At 38.0% G+C, this 26,028-nt stretch overlaps 1 protein-coding gene across 2 annotated transcripts in view; it reads right to left on the reverse strand.

The window, feature by feature from the left end:
* POSH (SH3 domain containing ring finger posh) overlaps positions 1-26,028 on the reverse strand; it is a 162,631-nt gene that overhangs the window by 38,995 nt on the left and 97,608 nt on the right. For both annotated transcript variants that reach the window (XM_083123643.1, XM_083123642.1), the window contains exons 4-7: positions 14,274-14,388; positions 11,302-11,400; positions 10,354-10,490; positions 739-1,128 (exon numbers count right to left, since the gene is read on the reverse strand). In XM_083123643.1, the coding sequence (XP_082979769.1) occupies positions 739-1,128; positions 10,354-10,490; positions 11,302-11,400; positions 14,274-14,388 (741 nt within the window). The remainder of the gene's footprint in view (positions 1-738; positions 1,129-10,353; positions 10,491-11,301; positions 11,401-14,273; positions 14,389-26,028) is intronic.

Consider the following 26,028-nt stretch of genomic DNA (forward strand, 5'->3'; position numbering starts at 1 on the left):
TTAAAGGCTCATCCTGTTACCCACATAGCTACTAGAAAATCTTTCTGAATTGCAACAATTTTCAAGGCTCTCCTTGTTTAAATCTCAGCGACAACATACTGTACCCCTTACTTGTAATATTTATCCCTCTTTCGAAAAGTTTATGGTTCTTATAAGCACATAAACACAATTTTCAATGTGACGTTTCGAAAGAACACAGGCTTCCTTCAATAGACATTATTCTTGTTTGTTGTGTTTATGTGCTTGTCAGAACCATACACTTTACAAGAGAAATAATTCTGTAATGAAAGCAATACGTACATACAAGAAAAAAAAATCTCTCTCAGTTTAAAACTCACTTTTGCCACTCAAATGCTTGTTGCAAATAAAACTTGTTCAGTTAACAAATTCGTAATGCCAAATATTGATTTGCTAACATAGACAAACGCTAAACTAAAAACTTGTAAGATTTATTCTGAATGTCTAAATAAGAGAACATATGATTTGTACTTAAAAAAAAACAAAAAAAAAACCCAACAAACCTCTAATTGTTTTATTTTTTCTTGTACATACACACTGTAACCATTCTTACATTGTAGAATTATTCTTCTTGTCTACGCTTTTTACAAGCAAAAAAAACACTTTTATGCTTCTAAAAACTGTAGGCTAAAAAAATTAATTTAAACTTTAATTGGTTAAGAGTTTTTATAAGACATGCAGGAAAGTTAAATGTCATCACATAGTTGACTCTGTACTGACCTATGAGACACTTGTGGTGATGACTGGCTGTTGTGAAGAACATTGAAGCTGTGCCTCTTCTGTTGCTGTTGAGGACCCCTCGGGTGGGGCAACGGTTGCTCAACTTGCGGTGGAGGCGAGGTCGGAGAAGATGGTGCCGTACTCGAACTAGATGTAGAGCTGCAGCTGGTTGAGCTATTTGGCGTTGTAGATGATGACGATATCGAAGAGCTTGATACGGAGCCTGACATTGCTGGCTGATGTGCTGTCGCGGTAGTGGTATTTGTTGTCGTGTTGGTGGAATTCATAGTAATGTGAGATGAGGTAGTTGTGTGGTCTGTTGGAATGAGTGGCGTAGTGTCTTCTGAAGTTGGCGTTGGTGGTGCCAAGCGAGATGGTCCAGGCTGTGAACTGAAATAATATTTATTTTTAGAAAAAATATTGCATTACAACAGCATACTAGCAAAAGGTTACTTACTTAAACCATAGCTTATGTCTAGTGAGAACATGTTTTTTGCATTCTGGTACCAAGAAGCATCAGGCAACAACTGTGCACCTAATCAGGGATGTCAGAACCGGGGGGGGGGGGGGGGGGGGCACTCATCAATGAGGAGGGGCAATATGGTACTTTTGCCCCCTCCCCCCAGTCACGCACTAAAAAATGAGGCTATATTTTCCAACTTATTTTTGATTCTGAGGAAGTTTTGAGAAAATACCAGGTGGTTACAATTAAAGTGACGGTGTTCAGAGTGGTACAGCACGGTCTGTAATGAGAGTAGCAGTCAAACTTCGTAGATATGCTAATGAAGCAATGCTCTCGCGAAATATGAAAAAAAAAAAAAAAAAAAAGTTAGTTCCAATTCTCGCCACCAGGGTAAAAAATGGCACTGTAAGCAGTCAAAACGTGGTATAGTTACAGGGAATAGGCAGGAAAGATCAAACACATGAGAACAATGGTTCTGGCATGTTTATTAGGAACTATGGTTACAAGAACTGTTCAATATGGCCTCCCAATTCAGCAACATGCTGCATTCGTAACACAGCATGATCAACGGTTGCTCGCAGCATGTCTGGTGAAATCTGAGCGACATGTCATTGTATGATAGCCTTCAGATCAGCCAGAGACCGGACATGTCCCTGACAGACACAATCTTTTAAATATCAGCCACCAGAAGTCACATGGATTAAGGTCGAGGGATCTGGAAGGCCATCCATCTGGAAACTGCCTAGAGATGATGCGGTCATTAGTGAAGGTTTCTCGCAGCAAATCTTTCACATGGCGAGCGACATGTGGTGTTGCCCCATCTTGCATGAAAATGGTGGTGTGTTCACAGTTCCGTTCTTGCAAAGCTGGAATCACGTGTTGCACAAGGAGGTCCTTATAACGTGCAGATGTCACTGTACACCTAACAGGCCCTCGAGGTGTCATCTCCTCAAAGAAAAACGGACCAAGAATGAAGAAGCTAGTGAACCCACACCAAGCACTCACGTAAACTGAGTGCAATGGGGTTCCTGCACAACAGTTCTGAGTATTCACTGCACCGTCCAGAGTAAAATGCACCTCGTCAGTCCACAGAATATTCCCCGGCCACATGTCATCCACTTCCATGCGTGCCAAAAACCGATGGGCAAACTCACGGCATTGTGGAATATCTTGGGGTTTCAATTGGTGCACAGTTTCAATCTTGTAGGGATACCAGTGTAAAATGCACCGCAAAACCTTGCGAACTGTTGACCACGGGAGTGACAATTCACGTGCCACAGCTCTAGCACTGGTTGCAGAAGTTGAGGCATGTGCTGGACGGTGAGCTACAGCTACAGCAACTTCGTCCACAACTTCCACGGGGATGGGCCACCTTCCTCTCCCTGGTGCAACACCCAATTCACTTGTTTCCTCGAATTTCTTCATCTTCTTCTTCAGCCCATTAATTGACATGGGCCCTCTTCTCAGCCCTTTCTGTTGGCGATATTTCCCCAATGCAGCATTGCTATTGCTTCCATTCTGGTAAAACACCTTCATTAGCCATTGCTTTTTACATGGACAAATTCAAACTTTTAATGTTCGGCGAACATTCACATCACTGAAGGAAAAAAAGCAACAAGCGTCACCAACAACAACCAGGGAGCTCACACAATGGTTAGGCAATGTCACCGACTTTGACGTGAGAGTTAAAAAAAAATCCACGTTTTGACTGCTTAAGCGCCATTTTTTACCCTGGTGGCGAGAATTGGAACTTTTTTTTGTGCATAATTCGCGAGCGCATTGCTTCATTAGCATATCTACGAAGTTTCAGACTGCTACTCTCATTACAACCCGTGCTGTACCACTCTGAACACAGTCACTTTAATTATAACCACCTGGTATTTTTGCATTCGTTAAATGAACCTGGACTCAAGTCTCTGCTAACAGGAAGAACATGAAGTACGTGACTGACAGATCCTGAAGCAGATTAGGAACGGCAGTTTGGTCTCTTCAAATAAAGTGGAACGTCAATTGTCTCCCCCCCCCCCCCCCCATTTCCACCTAGGAATTTGCTACTTCTGTATAGAGTTCCACCAGGTTTTGTACAGGTGCGCTCGCTTGTAACAATACTCCGGGGAGGGGGCAGAGGTCGGTGCACTCAGATAACTGCCTGCAGTTCCTAGATAGATAGATACAACCTGAATCATTTCTGTGAAACAGGTGCCGTGGAGGAACCAAATGTCCTTTGACGAATTCCTGGCCTCCCTCTCTCTCCATGCCTCGTGCCTGCAACCTCTTTGTCTGGAACTTTTCAGTTGAACTTTGGTGTTGGGTTGGCCAGTTACGGTCAGTTATCTATGGTGAATTGCCCCGGTTCATCGAAACAGTGCATCCATCGACACCACATCGTATCATTATTAATATGTCAAATTTTGATTACGAAAAGGTTTGTTGCAGGGGAAGAGTGGAAGAACCAGCAGAAAATATGTCTTTTTTGAGGTAAGTTAAGCAGTAGAATAAAAATTTCCTTGATCATTTACATGAGTGGAAGCGATTGTAGAAAAAACTGCCCAAATTTAAAACTTAAGAAAAAAGTGTTCCATTTCCAGGGAAGCACACACATGATTCCTTCATTCATGATTATCATCATCGTATCCTTTAGCCATTGCGCAAACTTCAGGACAAGTACTACAGTAATCGTCTCTGTGTAGACGTAAGACATTTAAAACGGAATGTAAAAATGTGATCACACGATGCTCTGGAACACATCGCACTGGTTGGAGGAAGGAGGGGGTGGGGATGCATTTCTGGCACTCGCCAGAGGTTCAGTGCTTCAGAGTGTCCCGCGCCAGATAAAAATAATTGTTTGTGCCCAGTTTATTGCAGGTTTATATGACCTTGGCTTGATGGTTTCAATAAAGGAACTAATTTGATTTTTTTCATAACTTCATGGGTTGTTTTGACATACTTAAAAGTATCCAAAATTATTAAAATCATATTGTAAACAAAGAACTAAATTAAAATCGTGTATTTCAATGAACTATGCAGTAGTTCATATGCAAAATTCGTTTAATTATAGAGTGAAGTCAGGAAGTGGAAATGTTATTTTATTATGAAACAATATAAATTCGCCACAGAATCAAAATTCAACGAAAAGTAAACCAAAATGAATTATGATAGATAATATTATTGTATGATTAAAATTTGCCACATTCATAGGTATGACAATAGTTTGATATTGAACACACAAGAGCTTTGTAATTAAATATAATGAATGTTGAACCATGAAAAGAAACACCAATTTAAGAATTAAGACTATTTTTAATGGATTGTATCACCCTTTAACTGTTTATTTTGAATAATTTAGTGACGGTTCCGAGAACAACTTAATATTACAAAAACTGGCTGTTTACCATCAATAGCCTAGTGGTTATTGCAGCCGTCTTATCATTAAAGGGACAGTGTTTGATTTCTAGGGAGAGGGGACAATTTAATCCGCTTTGGAAATATAGCTATATACCCAGCACCAAATAATATGTAATGCTGATTACAATTGACAATATCTGTAAGTGACATTCTTGAAAATACATTACAGTTTCTAAATTTTTTTTCTAACTTCACTTATTTATAAAATCAGATTAGCCGCGACTGATAAGCAGTAACTCTCCAAAAAAGGAGTGAGGAGGTAGGCGACGAGTGAGACTATTTTGTGGGTGGAGATTCCAATTTTATATAGCCTATATTCCTAAATATCACATGCAAATTTCTCTTTTGCAGACGAAAGTTCATTAAACTACCAGGTTATTTACTACTGGAGTCTTCACTGTTGAAAAACCGGCAATGAAACAGGAGAGAAATGTCACTGTCTATTAATTATTAAACGTGCAACTTCCCGAAAGTCATCGGCAGCAATTTAGAACGATTGTACCCATATGGAATCTTACAACCTGCCACTCATGGAAGCATATAACATACCTGCAAGGTAAAATTCTATTCACATGCCTGCCAGTTACATTATCCCCTCTTCTACATGGAATATCAATGAAAAATTGAAACCAGACAATATTTTAAATTTTAGTTCTTGCGTTCTTGATTCGCAAAAATTACATAACAAGAATTCCATTTCACATTTCTTGATTTTAAATAGTGTCGATAAGAAAGTTCCTTAAGTTCAAACAGTATAGCCCTCATGAATTTCAAGCTTTGAAAATGCATTCTTTTTATAAATGATTTGAACATTTGAATGCCTGTACACATAGCAAACTGCTTGTAAGAAACATACTTTTAATGTCTGCAAGCAAGAACTTGACTTCCCTTGCGGTTGCATCCGATATTTTGAAATCGGGGAGGGGAGGTTTTAGGTTCGAAACCTGGGCCACGCATGAGTGTGTTATTGTTGTTGTAGCCTTACCTACTTAATCTAATCATTATCTATTTCTCAATATTGCGAGATAAATTTTAAAAAAAATATATAATTTTCCCTGGATGTAAACCAGGGTAAATAAATAGGCTTTTCAGAGCTAACTCCATTCTTATCATCAGCCCCGAACACTTGATAACATCCCCACAACGATATCTCAAGATAATCAACATCATTCAGCAGCATAAATCTTAAAGACGTATTTTACGTAATACATTTCTTTGTACCGGATGCCCCCTAAAATTTCTTTCTTTATTTTAATACGATAATCGGGAGTAATGCTACAGCATAAATTGGAATATTTCAGTACAACTCACTGGCAAGTTCTTTCACCTGCTGTTGAACCAGGGACCATTTAATTACAAGGTGTTATCTGTAGGGCACCCAAAGGGAAGTTCAAAGGTCACTTGACCGCCCTACAAGGAAATATTACCGCTTACTTTTCCCAAGAAGAATCTGGCGCCTGGTCCCACAGCCATTATAATCTTCTGTGGAGTTATGTGTTGTCCTTACATGTGCTGAATGCCCCTTTTACAGCTTCAGCTTTTAGCAAAGATTCAGAGATTTTAAAAAAGTTTTATGGGTTTTAGTCTTGGTAGGGAGTTCATCTCCAATCGCCTATGTATGTGTGTACACACACAGTGTGTATGTACGAAGGAAAATAGATTGTAAAAATTGGTTGGTGGATTTAAGAACTTGCCCCCCATTTTGAAATAAGTTCCGACGTCCCTGCACCTAATGTCATGCTTCAAAAATTGCACAACAGACATGGAAGAAGCCACCAAAATGGTGATGATAAACAAACAATTTCACAAATAAGTGAGTACTTCCTTTCAGTATGTAAAATTGCTATTTATCTTTAATTCCACAACACAATAAACTTACTTTATTGTTTTTTTTCTTCTGATACATACTTCTACACTATTATTTCACCTTTTTCAAATAGTCTATCAGATGAATTGACAAGAATAAGTCTGTGATTAAAAGTAGATTGATTGATTGATTTAGTCTATTTTACTTCGCGTTTTGTGCCTCTTGGCTAATTTGCGAAGATGGGGATGAGTGATGAAATGATGCATGGACATTCGCAAACAACCAAGCCCGAGCGGGATTCGAACCCGGGACTCCTGGCATTGCAGAGCGATGTGCTAACCAGTCGGCCACAGGGTCCAGCAAGAGTAAAAGTAGAAATGCACTACTACAACACTTGAACCAACAACTTAATGAACAATAAATAGAACTAACTAACTAACTAACTCCCTAGCCTTCTTAAACCCGAAGGTTCATGGCTGCAGCAACACAGGCCTTCCATCTTTCCCTATCTTGAGCAAGTTCTATATACTCTTTTCCATCCCTACCGATTTCCCTCAGGTCCATCTCAACGTTGTCCCTCCATCTTCGTCTTGGCCTTCCTACAGGTCTCTTACCATCAGGTTTCCCAACAAGAATCCTGTGAACTCCTCTTTCCTCTCCCATTCGTGCCACATGGCCTGCCCACCTAAGTCTTCTTGATTTAATTATTCTAATAATATCTGGACATGAATACAAATTATGTAGTTCTAAATTATGTAGCATTCTCCACTCACCTGTCTCCTCATCCCTTTTAGGTCCAAATATTTTCCTAAGGATCTTATTTTCAAATACTCTCAATTTGTGTTCCTCTTTCAATGTAAGGGACCAAGTTTCACATCCATATAATACTACAGGCAAAATTACTGTTTTGTATATTTTAACTTTTAGTTTCTTAGATATTAAACGAGAATACAAAAGTTTATGAAGAGAGAAGTAACATGCATTTCCTGAATTAAGCCTACTTTTTATTTCCTCTTTAATATAATTTTCATTTGTTAATATTACTCCTAAGTATTTGAATTTGGAAACTTGTTCAAACGAGTTGTTATCAATAATTAGATTTTGATTATTACCTAACACTTGGTTTCGGCCTGTAATCATATATTTAGTTTTCTCTTTGTTAACTTCCAAACCTATTTCTTTAGCAGTTTCGAAAAATATTTTAGCATTATTCTTAATTGTATTCACATCATCCCCCAGTAAGTCTACATCATCTGCATATGCTAACAACTGAGTCACGCCATTTAATTTTAGTCCTTCTTTAGTTTCTTTTACCTTCCTTACAGCATATTCTAAGGCAAAATTAAAGAGCAATGGAGATAATGCATCTCCTTGTTTTAACCCATCATGAATTGTAAATTTGTCAGACATATTAATACCCACACGAATTTTACTTTCTGTTTCACTGGTGCATATTTTTATCATACTAACAAGCTTCTTAGGTATTCCAAACTCTACTAATATATTATATAATTTATCTCTTTTGACCGAATCATATGCTTTTTTGAAATCAATAAATAGCTGATGGACATTTTGATTATATTCCCACTTTTTTTCAAGTGTCTGTCTGATGTGAAAAATTTGATCTGTAGTTGATCTATTACGTTTAAATCCACATTGATAATCACCTATAATTTCATTAGCATATGGAGTTAGTCTTGTTAAAAGAATGTTAGATAATATTTTATATGTTGTTGAGAGTAGAGAAATTCCACGGTAATTATTGCAGTTCATTTTATCACCTTTTTTAAACACAGGAACAATTATGGATTCTTTCCACTGTTGAGGGATTTCTTCTTTATTCCATATTAAACAAATTAATTTATGAATTTGACATATTAATGAATTTCCACCATATTTAATTAACTCAGCTGGTATTAAATCAATGCCAGGTGCTTTGTTATTCTTTAGCCTTTTAATAGCATCTTTAACTTCAGTCAAGTTAGGTTCTGGAACTAAAGGTTCTGCTGTGTGGACTTCATTTACTTCTGATTTATCTCCTACATGAACATTTAAAAGGTCATTAAAGTAGTTCTTCCATCTATTTAGAATATCGCTTGGGTCAGCTATAAAATCACCGTCTTTATCTTTTATCAAGTTTACTTTAGGTTGCCACCCCTTTCTAAACTCATTTACACCTTTATATAAATCTCTGATATTTTTGTTTTTGCTGTTTGTTTCAATTTCGTTAATTTTGCTTTTCAAGTAATCTCTTTTTTTACTTCTAAACGTGCGGTTAACTTCTCGCTTTATTCTATTATAATTGTTTTGATTTGTATCATCAGAGTTATTTAACCACCTAAGTCTAGCCTGATTTCTTATTTCTATTAGATTATGACATTCATTATCAAACCATGGCTTACTTTTTCTCGGTTTATGGTATCCTATACTTTCTTTAGCTGCTGATTCTATTGCATTACGTATGTGCTCCCAATTCTTATTTACGTCTGTTTCATTTATATTTTCATCATCATTTAAATCCTGCAAAACATCAAATCTATTTGACAGTTTAATTTGGTAATCTTTCTTAATTCTTTCATCAGTAAACTTTCCTGTATCAAATTTTAGAACTTTTAGATTTTGTTGCTTATGATTTATCACTGAGAGTCTTTCTCTTAATTTAGCAATTACTAAATAATGGTCACTGGCACAGTCAGCACCTCTATGTGTACGAACGTCAATTATACTAGTATGCCTTCTCTTATCAATGAGAATATGATCTATCTGATTATGAGTTTTACCATCTGGAGAAGACCAGGTATATTTATGGATATCTTTATGTTTAAAAGTTGTACTTTTCACAATTAAATTCTTTGAGGTTGCAAAAGTAATCAATCTTATACCATTATCATTACTTAATTCATGAAGACTTTCTTTACCAATCGTGGGTTTAAATGTCTCTTCTTTGCCAATCTGTGCATTACAGTCACCTAACAGAATTTTCATATCATATCAATAAATAGAAACTGAATTAATTCTGAATTTTATTCCCCACTTTTGTTATTTTACATTCCTCTTCTAACTCTTAGGTGTATCATGACCAAATATTTTATGTACAACAGATTTAATATTTCTTTAAAATATTTCATGCAAAAGGTAATATGTAAAAAAATGGGAGAATGGAATAAAAACATCAGGAGGAATAAATTTAAAAAATAAAATAAGAAAAAATACTGTTCTGGTCCAAACGTCAAAATGTCATCAAAAGATGCTGGGAATGTGTGAATGCTGTTGACTAATGTAAACATAATTGGCTGCATGCTAAAGATATGTGCATAAAAATAAGTAAGACATAACAGATCAAAAGTGCAGGCATCTGCACTATGCCTCACTGTCTGCAGTCGTGCACTATCTCGGCTCTGAGCCAAACTCAGCGCACTGTATAATGAAATAAGGTAAAGGTTATGCTAGACAAAAAAAACACAATATATTTCACACTACAAACTATGAATGAAAATGTTAACTACCACCTATAAGATCTGGAAAATGTATTCATGTTAATTTTTTGGAATAATTTTGACAATAACCTAATATCATTAGGTAGTTGATAACCATCTACCTTTTGATGATTACACTTGATAATGTCCAAAAGCATCATAGAGCTTTCAGACCAAAGTGACATGGGACCCTGCAGTCTGTAATAACCATGACGATGATAAAAGCATTCCCTGCACATGTGTATCAAGGTCACAGTATGCATACTGTTGAGAAAACAAGCCTAGTTTGAGAGACACAAGACACGTGCAACTTGTCATGTCACTCTAGTGCAAAAAGGTTGCATTTATTTATGTAGGTTCATTTTCAAGTGACTCACTTTGGTCTGAAAGCTCCATTTTAGGAGCCCAGATTACATGTTGTGGAATTTTTTTACATGCTAAAGTTATGCTGGGGATGTACTTACTTGGCAGAAAGCTTCATCAATGCTCTTGCAACACTGTTCATTTCAACAAAAGCTAGTGGAAATATCCCTATTCGATCTGCCAGTTTGCCTTCAGCCCAATTTTCATCAACTCGCCTGATCACTGTTATTATTTCACCCTGCAAGAGAAAAGTAGGAAAATGTATTAAAGCCATTAAAATATGTTACTAAACAAAATAATGTTCACAATAGATGACACATGCTTATTTCTTATCACCTTGAATGGTGTATTCTTCATGTTACTTTGTTTACCACTTGTAAACAATTTTTTTCATACATCTTTATGCATTTAGCTTTAATATGTGGGTAATTGCTCATTACGGTATATGGGAATTGTAGCTTTCCTGGCAACATGATTCAAACAAGTGTTCTCAGGTTACCAGCCAGGTTAAATCGGCATTAGCATCCAACATTTCGAGCATATACATTGCTCTCATCACCAGGGAATGCAAAAATGGAGACCAGTGTAGGAAATATATGACTATGATGGGGTGGAGCTTGAATGCTGTCTTCCTATTGGCTCACTCGGGTCTAGTAACCAGCACATTTGGCTATGATTTTAGTGTCTGCAAATAAAATCCTGTGCGCCTCTGTGATTCTGTGTTCTGCAAGTCCTGACTTTTATGGTTGTAATAATCTGTCTGCTGAGAAGGTTTGTGGGCGTAAAATTTCAAGAAATCAAGTGTGATATAAATTAAATAAGGCAATCAACATTGAGTACATTAAATAATATTTTAGTGGTGTAAGCAGTGCTTGCATTGCTTGTACAATATCTTCGCCACTGCATGCAATACAATTACATTTGCAAGTACCACACAACAACCATGCAAGTGCAATTTTGCATTAAATCTATTGTATTGTTATTACTTGTTTAAGTGATGCAGTTATGATCCTCTTGAGGAAGGGAACATATTTTCCCCATCTACTTACCTTGTTGAAAGTTAGGCATCCTTCTTCGTCATCACGAGTCATTCTAAAGTCATACAATGCTTTACACTGTGGCACGTGGGAGGGCAGAGGTATGATAATCTACAAAGAGAAACAATTGAATATAAAAAATCAATGGGATAACTCAAATTATGATTTAGCAGTATCTTAGAATTAAATTCCTAAGGGAAGTCTATAAATGTTAAACAACTAAAGTTGACGCAGCACAAACATTTGGAGTGGAACAAATTTGTTCAACGACTGATTCCAGACAGCAATCATCCATCCCTTGCCCCAATCCATGAACATTTCAGTACAAACACTGGTTGAGGACCTGCATATCAGCTATGAGTTCTTGAAATGATGAAAACATTCATTACCTCATTTTCACTAACATAATCATTCTTTCTTTCAATCATCATGAAGGGTAACATTCTAAAGAATTTGTGTTGGAACCTGTTGTGCATGGGAATAGTGCCAGTGTGAGGAGCATGAAATAAGACATTTCAATGGCATATAACCTAGGATGGAAACAATGGATCTTGAGCAATATACGAGGCTTGTTCAAAAAGTATCAGACCTTAATTGTTTTTGCATGAACAGATGTAGTTAGGGACGTGGTTTGATGCACGTATGTAGGTGATCCTAATGCACATTTTTTTCCCCCAGCCTGCAGAAGCAGCCAGTTGCCGGGAGACATAGGTACTGAAGGATATGAAGCAAAGCTGTATAGATTTACAACAAAATTGTGTTGGTACTGCATAAAATTATTTGCTGAGAGTCTAAGGGTACAAGTTACATAGTACCAGTGTCGGAAGTTGGTGAATGAATACAGGAAGACACATTCCCCAGTGCCAGATTTAGGTTCCAGTATGCCTGAGCCTAGGAGAGAAAATTAATTTTGGGCAGCAAAATTTCCTAATGGAATCTGGGTGCTTCATTTCATTATAGTACCAATAAAGATTACACCTGTATGATCCTTTTTTCCCTTGTTTGCATTTTGAAAATCTTATGCGTGTGTTTTAAGTTGGGCTCAGCTACTTAAAAAACACTGAACATTATGTGTTGTATAAAGGTATGCCAAAAGATGAGTTCTCTCGCACTAATATCATAGTGGTTTTTCAAAAGGGGAGGAAAATTCGAACTCAGTTGTCCTGGCTAGGGATGGCCACAAACTCCGGATAATGGATATCTGGATAGTACAGATTTGATGAAGGACTTGTATGTGGATAGCCCATAAAATGGATAAATGATAAAACTGTCCGGAAAATACTCATGTTCGAAAATCTAAACATTTTGGATAATCCAAATATCCAGACAATTTGGATATCCAGATAATCCCTATGTCAAAATATCCGATATCTGGATAAAATTTTGTTTGGATTTGGCCATTTTTAGTCGTGGTGTCCACCAAAGGTCCAACCAAGCCTTAAATCAACCAACCTCCACTTAACAATAATAAAGTGAACATTCCTTGAACTAACAATCTCCACATCAAGGGCTGCAACTTATTTCAGGAAGTTTAATAGTATACGAGGGCAATTCGGAAAAAAACCTCCGTTTGCGCATGCGCGAGAAATGTCCGGGAAGAGCGACGTCAGTCCTGTGGCAGTATGTGCAGTAGTCCAGTAGACAGTGAGCAGTGGAAGGAGAAGGTTGTGTTGCAGTTCACTCGTCCCTTACAACAATTGAAAATGAACGTTCCAATAGCAAAGCCCGCCAAATGTGAACTGCGTGCCGTAATTCGATTTCTGTGTGCGAAAAATCTTTCGGCGGCTGCGATTCATCGCGAACTGTGTGATGTTTACGGACCAAACGTGATGAGTGACAGTGTCGTACGTGAATGGTGTCGCATGTTTAAAGATGGACGAACCGACGTGCACGATGCGGCAAGAAGTGGGCGCCCATCTGTAGTCAGCAACGAACTCATGCAGGAAATTGACAAAACTGTCCGTGAAACCCGTCGGTTCATGATATCGGAACTTTCTCTGCGCTTTCCCCAACTTTCTCGGACTGTTTGGTACGAGGTGGTGACAGAAAAGTTGGGGTACCACAAGTTCTGTGCTCGTTGGGTTCCAAAACTCCTTTCGGAGGAGCACAAAAAAAAAACAGAATGGGCTCTGCTTTGGACTTTCTGTCGCGTTATGCCGAAGAAGGAGAACAATTCCTTAACAGAATTGTGACTGGCGATGAGACGTGGGTGTTGTACGTGAACTCTGAAACCAAACAGCAATCAATGGAGTGGGGACATACGCACTCACCAAAGAAACCCAAAAAGGCTCGGCGAACATTGTCTGCTAGAAAGGTTATGGCAACAGTCTTCTGGGATGTGAAAGGTGTACTGTTAGTGAAGTTCATGGAGCGTGGATTGACCATCACTTCAGAAGTTTACTGTGAAACATTACGACAACTCAGACGAGCCATCCAGAACAAGCGTCGGGGCATGCTGACTTCCGGTGTGGTGTTGGTTCACGATAACGCTCGCCCGCACACTGCTGGACGTACTCAAGAACTTTTGGAGCAGTTCCACTGGGATGTTTTTGGTCATCCTCCCTATAGCCCAGATTTGGCACCGAGCGACTACCACCTCTTCAGGCACATGAAACAGTGGCTTGCATCGCACCGCTTCGACAATGACAATGTGCTTCACGATGCTGTTAGCAGGTGGCTTCATTCCCAGGCGGCAGATTTTTTTGCAGAAGGAATTTCAAACCTTGTAAAACGTTATGACAAGTGCCTCAATTTGAATGGTGATTATGTTGAAAAGTAATGTCATGTTCTAAGTTTCAAATGTATATAATACAAGTTCTGTATCTACGAATGTATGTCATTGATAACCAAACGGAGGTTTTTTTCCGAATTGCCCTCGTATTTTCCTTAACATTCATTTGAAACATATAAGTCAACAAGTCAACAACAATCAAGGGTTATGTCCTGTTGATAAATAAGTTAGACAATAGAAGTTGGCCTCTCACCTGAACATAACTTGCAGGAAACACACCATGGTTACCTCCACATTCTCCATGAAACCAGTTTGCATCTATCTTCTTCTTCAGTAATATAATATCTCCTTTCTTGAATACCAAATCCCTGTAAGAATATGGTAACATAACATAATAAATACACATTCAGTATGAAAAAGCTGGAATTCAGAAGAGAAAAAAATATTGCATATTTCATGAAGAACATTTTAGTAGGCAGATTTCATGCACCAAACTTATTGAAAACTATATGGTTTAGAATAAATCCTAGCAATTATGAGGAGATTGTGGGATAAAATAACGTGTTTAAATTTCCTTGTAATAATTTTAACTAAGTATTATGTTGCACAGAATAATTAAATAGGCTACTTAATTGTTGCTCAGGATCACAATATTAATGAATTACAGTTTTAAGTACTTTATGCATTTTTAAAATGTGCACATCCAGCCTGTCTATTTTATTATGTACTGGAGTGCTGCAATGAGAGTTTTTCACTCGAGCGGCAAATAGTTCGCACGGACAATGCTAGATGGCACACAGAATTGGTAGTTCTTCCACTCGAACTCTCTAACCATATTAGTAGACGTATTTCCATAACTTGTCTATGGTATTGGGCCCACAAATATGGATCATGAAGTAAAAGACGGAGTAAAATTGTAAAATAAGTGAACATAGTTATCATCTGCATGTTAAAATGCAGTTTTGTATATCTTACCGAGATATGTGAAAATTAAATAGATGATTATGGGCTGAAACTACCTAGACTGACATTTTATGTTTGTACGATTATTTTCACATTGAAATGATGTTCGATTCAAAGTTATAACTGCATTTTATTATTTCGCAGAATATGATTATCCTTTTCAGTAAGTGAACAATGATGTACACATACTTCTTGCACAGTGATATGATATTTGTAATTACATAGGAAGGTCTGTCAGCATGTGTATCCATTTTACGTTTCGGCCTGTAAATATTGCACACTTTCAGATTACTTAATAATATACGGAATTATTATTTAGAATTGTAATTGCATAATGTGTTTTCCTTCCATGTATGTGTTTTAGGTAGGCAGTGCTCCTTATTCGGCTCTGAAATACGGGACGTTGCCAATCATTCCACTACGAGTGTGGTGTGATCGAGACTAGCACGCTCGAGCGTGGACGATTCAAATGAGTTTGAGTGAGCGAAAGTGGTTCGATGCAGTACTCTATTATGTACAAACATGCTATAAGAAGGCATTAAGCTGTTTTGACTGTCTGAATTGATTGATTGATTTGCTTTATTTTACTTCGCTTCTTGTGTCACTTTGGCTAATTTGCGAAGATGGGGATGAGTGATATGATGATGAAATTGATGAATGGACACTCACAAACATCTATGCCCAGGCCAGGATTCGAACCCGGGACCCCTGGTGTCATAGCATGATGTGCTAACCACTCCACCACGGGGGCCTGCATTTGACTGTCTAAATTCTTATGTAATAAAATAAATAAAATTAATGCAGAGTAGATCACTTGCATCATTAACTTTTGGAGATATATTCAAAAGTTTTGCAATCCACATTAAAAAAGTTCACAAGCAATATTGCTGTCATTGAATACTTCATAAAAATTACCTCAGTTATCTTTAGAATCTACTACATATTCCATCATTTTATATGAAAATATCAAATGTAGGTTATTAGGATTCATTAGTAAATTAAATAAAAGTACATTTCGACAAAACCACTCTGCTTTTCTGGAAGATGTTGACTGACCTGAGGCATGTAAAGCCTGTCAACATGGAACAAAAAATGTGACAGCTTTGAAGTTTGATGTAGCAACTATTGATGGATGTTTTCAAAATGTTGGCATTTTGAAAACTGACACAAACATTTGTCAAGATTCCAAATATTTCTTCTTTTGGGGAGGGAGGGACTAAGATTGACAAACTGTACGTGTGTGTATTAAATTACAAGCTACTGAAAGTATATATGGGGTGCAGGGGTAGGACCTTACATGTCTCAAAATTAGCCACAGTGGATATGATGTGATAAGCAACATGCTCAGGGAGGCTGAGAGGTCCAGAGCCACATATTCAAGGCCACTGTTGGTAAAATTGCCAACTGGGCTAAGATCACCTAGGACTTTAGGCTGGGTCTTCCCCTGGCCTTATCTAATAAGACTACAGCAGCTCAGTTCATAGAATAATTATTTTATTAAAACTGGTGAACAGTAATAGAGTGCAAAGTAGGGATAGTATCCGGACTAGAGTTGGGATATCTCGATCTCATCCAGAGTTGTATGCCTCTCACGTTCTCAAAGAGTAAGTATTGGTATAGTTGCGCAATGTGAGTAGAACAGTGGGCCGGGTTCTGCGCCCGAAAATGAGGTATAGTGAGGTACACAGTGTTGCCAACCTCTTACTCGAAAAAATAACCAAGGTTTTTCTTTTTCGGTCTAACCTAACCTCAAAACAAGGAGCTGGCAACCTTGCTTGAGGCTTTTCTCGCAGTGTTGCCAGCTGGAGCTCGGTGAGGCTCAGTGCCAACCTCTTACTCGAAAAGTTACCAAGGTTTTTATTTCTTGGGCTAATCTAACCTAACGCGAGGAGCTGGCAATCTTGCTTGAGGCTTTTCTCACAGTGTTGCCAGCTGGGGCTCGGTGGCGCTCGCAGTGTTGCCAACCTCTTACTCGAAAAAAATGACCAAGGTTTTTATCTTGGTCTAACCTAACCTCAAGCAAGGAGCTGGCAATACTGCTTGAGGCTTGTCTTGCAGTGTTGCCAATATTTTACTCGAAAAGTTACCAAGGTTTTTATTTTGGTCTAACCTAACCTAAGGCAAGGAGCTGGCAATCTTGCTTGAGGCTTGAGGCTTGCTTTAATTAATTGCATAAATCAAGGTTGCCAACCTACTGGTATTTCTACCATGGTTTTTTTTACAAAAAAAAAGAGAGAGGGGGAAGAGTTAAACAACCGACAATGCTGCCAACACCTACCTATAGTTTTTCTTACTTGATAAGGGTTTAGCCAATTTATACACTGGCGTAACATACACACACTGTGCAATAGAGCCGGCAACAAATATATACTGCCGTAAAAGAGAGATGGCAACACAGTATGTGTGTGCGTGTGTGCGTGTATAATATGTAGCATTATTAACTAGAGTGTGTTGGCAACCTACTTGCAATTAAAAAAAAAACTAGAGACGTCAATGTTGCCGTAAGATAAAGAGGGAGACTAAGCTGGCAACAGTGGTGAGCGAATATGCCTTATTTCCAAGTTCTGGGCGTCAATGTATATCGGGATTTTTGTAAAAACCTTATCGCGGGAACGATGTGCTGCACATGCATATGCGCGCACCTGTATTGTGACGCAAACAAACAAATAAATAATTGTTGTTTTTTAGGATTCCTGGCCCCTAACCTCGCCAGGGTGCGTGGTGCCCAACCAAAAAAGTAAAAGGTTTTAACGGTTATGGCTATCAAAAGCCCAATGCCTCTGTAGAGTTTTGTGAGTTATTATTTTTTTTTTAATTTGCGCATCGAACTAACTTATATTGGATTTTGATTGTAGTGTGCAGCGTTAATTTGATCAGAGGTGTCTTATCGGCTGGATTGTTGTTATTTTGCAGCACTGTTGAGGTGAAATTTAAATTGTACATGTGCTTGTTGAAATGTTTTTGTATGCGTGGAAGGGCGTGCTTGGACCAGTGGGGAAATTTATTTTTTGCACTGAGGTTTGTCGCGGAAGTCTTCGTGCTTGAATTGTGCGAGGGGGGTTGTTGTCGAAGATTCGTCCAATAGGAGTTGGCAACACTGACTAGTTGCTTCACAAATTTTTTGTTTTTTTAAATATATGATATTTCACAGGCGAGGCTAACCTACAAGTTGACGGCGTAATCTTCTATAAGATGATAAGTATGCAATAAGATGAAGAAGACGCTAACTGGCAATAACGGTGTTAATGTTTCCAGTTTTCTACCCCCTCTCACCGGGCTTTTTTTTTTTTTTTATGGTGCAGTGGTATTTAAGGATTTGATACTCGCACAAGTGGTTTTTGAAACTGTAGGTCTACCCCCGATTAGTCTTACTTACAGGGGGGTTTTTGTATACTTCTGTTTTTCCACATGTATGTATGTATGTAATGCGATTTGTGTGGGGGGTCAAAAATTTTGAAACTTACGACTTAATTAATCTGCATGAATGCTTAATGTTTGATTTTTTTTTTATTTCTAGTTCGATATGAGATACACACAATTTTATTTTTTGAAGTACAGTTAATATTACCTAGTTCGGGTTAAGCTGTAACATACAACTAGCGATCGACACGACCACCTGACACACAGACAGAGAGAGTGTGAGCAAATTCAAAGTGTGATCTATTGTGAACTAAACTAACCTTACTCACCCACCCACATATAGTCTTACAGGTAACTCAAAAAGCAGAAAGTAGTATATAGCATGACAGGTCGATCTATTGTAAACTAAACTAATCTTATTTGCCCACCCACATATAGTCTTACAGGTAACTCAAAAAGCAGAAAGTAGTATATAGCATGACAGGTCGATCTATTGTAAACTAAACTAACCTCACTCGCCCACCCACATATAGCCTTACAGGTGACTCAAAGGCAGAAAGGCAGCTATATTACTTGTAAGGGCCAACACACAAGATTTATTGCAAACTAAATTAACCTACGACATAAGCCATGGACACATCTTCCAGATAGGGTATAAGCAACTCACCTCTTGTAATTGTATAACGGGGGAAAATTAACCTACAGCTGGCAACACTGTTTGAGTTGCTTTCGACGAGCCAAACTTACACTTTGCAAATAGGCTAAAGCTAATTTTTTACAGCTAGAAGCTTGAAACATATACTCTTGCAGAGTATGCCAACTTACCTCATGTAAAAATATTACCTAGTACGGTTAAGCTGTAACATACAACTAACGATCGACACGACCACCTGATACACATACGGAGAGAGTGAGACAGCTTATATGCAATATATTCCTACACATGTACTGGGTTTTAAAAGGTAACTTGCAACAACTATTTTACTCACTCTCTATCAAAATCTCCTAACCACATGTTTTTGATACTTGCTGCCAGAACATGGTGGTTTTAGACTGTAAATTCAACCTGATTATTCTATTTGTGCACGATGCCTGCATTTGGAATATTTAATTCTTGGCATACGGTATTTTGCGTGCTCCAGTAACCTTGTGCTTGATTCACGGAAGCTATGACGCGTATTTCCTGTTTTGCGAACATGCGAGAATTTTTCACAATAGATAATATATTGCAAGAGCGAGTTGTTTGTGTATATAAATCTAGTTTTGGAAATGGACATGAATATAATGTCAAAAATTATTGCATAACTTAAAAATATTGATATTTATTGCACTAGCAAAGGTAAATGTGGAATGCCCCGGCTGAAAGCAATTTTGAAAGCAGTCTCGGGCATCTTTGCGTTCAGCCAACAAGGAAAATGCATATGGAGGGCGCAGCGGTATTGTCCATGGATGGTTTTTCTGAATAAACATACATATTAGTTTTTGCAGTCTCCAGATGGGATCGGAGTTTTTGTTTTGGTTGGACAAGGGGTTCAGATAAATGCATGGACATCAAAATAAAAGAAAAAAAATTTACTCCACTGCTCACATGTATTGAGTCTTCCAATAACACACCTCGCGGGGCGTACCTACATGTATGCAAAATATAGTTAATGTCTTATTTCTCGAACCTGTGGTCTGTAGATTTGTTTTTGTTGGCAACAGAAACAGAAAAAATGGCACCATGTTATTGTATACTGATATGGGTGTACTGTAATCATAACAATTTTCTAGTTAAAAATCTATGTTGAAAAGCAATGTTGGGTGACTTGTCTGTGTTGGGTCTTATTAACAACTTCACAGCTGTACCTGCACAACTCATCGACTACAAGGCAACAATGTTAGGAAATGTGTGCATGGCTCCGAGAATACAATTTAAAATTACTAATGTGGCATGAACCCCCTCTACTTGTGTGTATTTGAATATGCGAAAATTAGACACTTTGAATAATTGATGAGAACAATCACAAAAGCAGCTTGCACCTGTATGACGTGTTCAAACTTCAGATGATTTTTGTTAATCTACAAAAGCCAAGTGCAAACGGAGATCACTACGAAAATTGGGGGGGAAAAAAAAGAAGGGAGGCTATTTTGGCTAATGGCAACGATGAGGATGAATAATGGTTGTTTTGATAAAATTGACGAAGTTAATATGCCTAGCCTAAAATAAAATTCAACAATTAATGTTAAACATTTGCCACTCTGAAATGGCGACGGCTATCATCATAACATGACTTGTTTCTAACCTGTCTATATTGGCCCTCTCTCTACCCCTCCATAAATTTGATTCGAAAGGCACAATCATTCCAGTTCTTGAATAAGACTCGCATATGCCCTCAGAAAAAACAAGAGAAGAAATAAATAAATCAAGTCATGTATATTCTTTATCCCCGAACTTTCTTCCACAACACTGCACGAAGCCTCGAGTTTCGGATATTGTTGTTGTGCGACAGGATAGGATAGATGAACCGTATGTTTACCAAGGACCAGACGTAATCAAACATTTTTTTGAAAAGATAGTTGAAGAGGTTGAGACTATTGGCAGCCTCTTACGCGAATTGAAACCAAATGCTCCCATTATCCAGCTATGAACTTCAATCTTACAATAATATTGAAACGTGTCCGGTGTGCGATCAAAGGTTTTACCGACGAGAACCGGAAAGTAATTTCATCATAATTATTTTACCGGAAACTACATCGGTGGAATCTGTAACATAATGTATTCATGTATGTGTTTGACAATCATATATCACTTACTAGAACAATTTTCACATTGTTTTCACTACGTGAGATGATATTTTATTTACATTTGCGATAAAATAGAGGTTTGGGTGTAATAACAGTTTTTATTAATTAATTTAGAGATGCATTTTTTATTTGTTGAGTTAATGATTAGGTTAATTTGTTATTTCTTGCAAAAAAAAGAGGGAACCACAGCTGAAAGAAAATACACAACTTGTATTATTGAGGTCAAGAGTTTGTTTTAACATCACTTTTTGCATACATAGGCTAATCGCGACTCGGGATATGTTTAAAATGGAATCTGAAATATTGATTATGCGACCTGACTGGAACTCGGAATAGGACACACTGATTACAAGACGTCGATATATTACTATTTGGTAAGAAATTGTAGTGTTTCAATTCACACACACACACACTCACAATTTAAAACAACTAAACTGATCGTAGGCCCAACTGGCGGCTGGCATACACAACTATCCATCCACCAGTCGTCTTCTGGGGCGTGTGTTTCGATGAGTGTCAACAACCTCCATTGTGAAGTAAAATTTGTAGGGGTAACATCACTCTCCAATTACAATGTTGGCAAACTTTTCAATTTTATCGTAAACGACGACAAAGGTATCGGCTACCTGATCAAAATTATCAACACGCTGCCTCCGAGATTCTGGAACGTTGCCGAAGGAAAGGGACTCGTGAACGACATCATCAACAAGTTACCTTTCGAGATATATTTACCTGGCTACCAATACTGCGGACCGGGTACCAAACTTGAGAAAAGATTGGAGAGAGGAGACAAGAGTGTGAATCCGTTGGACGCGGCATGCAAAAATCACGATATTGCTTACAACACGCACACGAATTTGGATGCACGTCACGAAGCAGACAAGAAATTGGAGCATGCTGCTTTCAGGAGGGTCATGAGCAGAGATGCTTCTTTGGGAGAAAAAGTTGCAACATTGGGCACCACCATCGCCATGAACACGAAACAAAAATTTGGATGGGGAATCCTACCTAGAGTTATCTTTAACTGGCAACGAGGTGATCTTGGTCAGCACGACGAACCCTCAGCCGTTATAGAAGATATCTGAAACCAGCTTACACCAGTCACTCATAGCCCCCCCCAATTTTCTCACGATGGTGGGTTGCTACCGGCCCTATACGTAGGCCGAATAAATTCCGACCAGAGCCGGATTCGAACCTATACCGTCTCGCAGCGAACAATCTCAAGACGAGTGAACGCCGTAATTCGCTCAGCTACGGAGGAGGACTCTCTCTCTCTCTACTCTTTCTCTAATTTTCATCATCATTGTTAAAATTAATCCAAGAGAAAATATATATTTTGTGTTGACATGGGAAATATGCAATAAAAAAATACATGATCAATAGTTAAGGTCAAAATCTGAATAAACAGTGAGGGTGATACACGCAAGCTTCCAGGCATGTGATTTACACAGAATTAAATATAAAATGAGAGATGGAAGGTTTTTGTTACTATTAGAATTTAAGGACGGAAAATATGTACAGCAAATGAATACTACGTTTGACTAATCGTGAAGATGAGTATCACAGTACGTTTTTTATCGTTCTTATATAAACGTTGAAACGTTTAAGAACGTATAAGAACGTTTACCGAAACGTTTCAACGTTGTTTTCACGCAGCGTTGAAACGTTTCGGTAAACGTTCTTATACGTTCTTAAACGTTTCAACGTTTATATAAGAACGATAAAAAACGTACTGTGATACTCATCTTCACGATTAGTCAAACGTAGTATTCATTTGCTGTACATATTTTCCGTCCTTAAATTCTAATAGTAACAAAAACCTTCCATCTCTCATTTTATATTTAATTCTGTGTAAATCACATGCCTGGAAGCTTGCGTGTATCACCCTCACTGTTTATTCAGATTTTGACCTTAACTATTGATCATGTATTTTTTTATTGCATATTTCCCATGTCAACACAAAATATATATTTTCTCTTGGATTAATTTTAACAATGATGATGAAAATTAGAGAAAGAGTAGAGAGAGAGAGAGTCCTCCTCCGTAGCTGAGCGAATTACGGCGTTCACTCGTCTTGAGATTGTTCGCTGCGAGACGGTATAGGTTCGAATCCGGCTCTGGTCGGAATTTATTCGGCCTACGTATAGGGCCGGTAGCAACCCACCATCGTGAGAAAATTGGGGGGGGCTATGAGTGACTGGTGTAAGCTGGTTTCAGATATCTTCTATAACGGCTGAGGGTTCGTCGTGCTGACCAAGATCACCTCGTTGCCAGTTAAAGATAACTCTAGGTAGGATTCCCCATCCAAATTTTTGTTTCGTGTTCATGGCGATGGTGGTGCCCAATGCTGCAACTTTTTCTCCCAAAGAAGCATCTCTGCTCATGACCCTCCTGAAAGCAGCATGCTCCAATTTCTTGTCTGCTTCGTGACGTGCATCCAAATTCGTGTGCGTGTTGTAAGCAATATCGTGATTTTTGCATGCCGCGTCCAACGGATTCACACTCTTGTCTCCTCTCTCCAATCTTTTCTCAAGTTTGGTACCCGGTCCGCAGTATTGGTAGCCAGGTAAATATATCTCGAAAGGTAACTTGTTGATGATGTCGTTCACGAGTCCCTTTCCTTCGGCAACGTTCCAGAATCTCGGAGGCAGCGTGTTGATAATTTTGATCAGGTAGCCGATACCTTTGTCGTCGTTTACGATAAAATTGAAAAGTTTGCCAACATTGTAATTGGAGAGTGATGTTACCCCTACAAATTTTACTTCACAATGGAGGTTGTTGACACTCATCGAAACACACGCCCCAGAAGACGACTGGTGGATGGATAGTTGTGTATGCCAGCCGCCAGTTGGGCCTACGATCAGTTTAGTTGTTTTAAATTGTGAGTGTGTGTGTGTGTGAATTGAAACACTACAATTTCTTACCAAATAGTAATATATCGACGTCTTGTAATCAGTGTGTCCTATTCCGAGTTCCAGTCAGGTCGCATAATCAATATTTCAGATTCCATTTTAAACATATCCCGAGTCGCGATTAGCCTATGTATGCAAAAAGTGATGTTAAAACAAACTCTTGACCTCAATAATACAAGTTGTGTATTTTCTTTCAGCTGTGGTTCCCTCTTTTTTTTGCAAGAAATAACAAATTAACCTAATCATTAACTCAACAAATAAAAAATGCATCTCTAAATTAATTAATAAAAACTGTTATTACACCCAAACCTCTATTTTATCGCAAATGTAAATAAAATATCATCTCACGTAGTGAAAACAATGTGAAAATTGTTCTAGTAAGTGATATATGATTGTCAAACACATACATGAATACATTATGTTACAGATTCCACCGATGTAGTTTCCGGTAAAATAATTATGATGAAATTACTTTCCGGTTCTCGTCGGTAAAACCTTTGATCGCACACCGGACACGTTTCAATATTATTGTAAGATTGAAGTTCATAGCTGGATAATGGGAGCATTTGGTTTCAATTCGCGTAAGAGGCTGCCAATAGTCTCAACCTCTTCAACTATCTTTTCAAAAAAATGTTTGATTACGTCTGGTCCTCGGTAAACATACGGTTCATCTATCCTATCCTGTCGCACAACAACAATATCCGAAACTCGAGGCTTCGTGCAGTGTTGTGGAAGAAAGTTCGGGGATGAAGAATATACATGACTTGATTTATTTATTTCTTCTCTTGTTTTTTCTGAGGGCATATGCGAGTCTTATTCAAGAACTGGAATGATTGTGCCTTTCGAATCAAATTTATGGAGGGGTAGAGAGAGGGCCAATATAGACAGGTTAGAAACAAGTCATGTTATGATGATAGCCGTCGCCATTTCAGAGTGGCAAATGTTTAACATTAATTGTTGAATTTTATTTTAGGCTAGGCATATTAACTTCGTCAATTTTATCAAAACAACCATTATTCATCCTCATCGTTGCCATTAGCCAAAATAGCCTCCCTTCTTTTTTTTCCCCCCAATTTTCGTAGTGATCTCCGTTTGCACTTGGCTTTTGTAGATTAACAAAAATCATCTGAAGTTTGAACACGTCATACAGGTGCAAGCTGCTTTTGTGATTGTTCTCATCGATTATTCAAAGTGTCTAATTTTCGCATATTCAAATACACACAAGTAGAGGGGGTTCATGCCACATTAGTAATTTTAAATTGTATTCTCGGAGCCATGCACACATTTCCTAACATTGTTGCCTTGTAGTCGATGAGTTGTGCAGGTACAGCTGTGAAGTTGTTAATAAGACCCAACACAGACAAGTCACCCAACATTGCTTTTCAACATAGATTTTTAACTAGAAAATTGTTATGATTACAGTACACCCATATCAGTATACAATAACATGGTGCCATTTTTTCTGTTTCTGTTGCCAACAAAAACAAATCTACAGACCACAGGTTCGAGAAATAAGACATTAACTATATTTTGCATACATGTAGGTACGCCCCGCGAGGTGTGTTATTGGAAGACTCAATACATGTGAGCAGTGGAGTAAATTTTTTTTCTTTTATTTTGATGTCCATGCATTTATCTGAACCCCTTGTCCAACCAAAACAAAAACTCCGATCCCATCTGGAGACTGCAAAAACTAATATGTATGTTTATTCAGAAAAACCATCCATGGACAATACCGCTGCGCCCTCCATATGCATTTTCCTTGTTGGCTGAACGCAAAGATGCCCGAGACTGCTTTCAAAATTGCTTTCAGCCGGGGCATTCCACATTTACCTTTGCTAGTGCAATAAATATCAATATTTTTAAGTTATGCAATAATTTTTGACATTATATTCATGTCCATTTCCAAAACTAGATTTATATACACAAACAACTCGCTCTTGCAATATATTATCTATTGTGAAAAATTCTCGCATGTTCGCAAAA

This window comes from Lepisma saccharinum, chromosome 6 (assembly GCF_977018435.1).
Source record: "Lepisma saccharinum chromosome 6, izLepSacc3.1, whole genome shotgun sequence".
Taxonomy (NCBI): Eukaryota; Metazoa; Arthropoda; class Insecta; order Zygentoma; family Lepismatidae; genus Lepisma; species Lepisma saccharinum.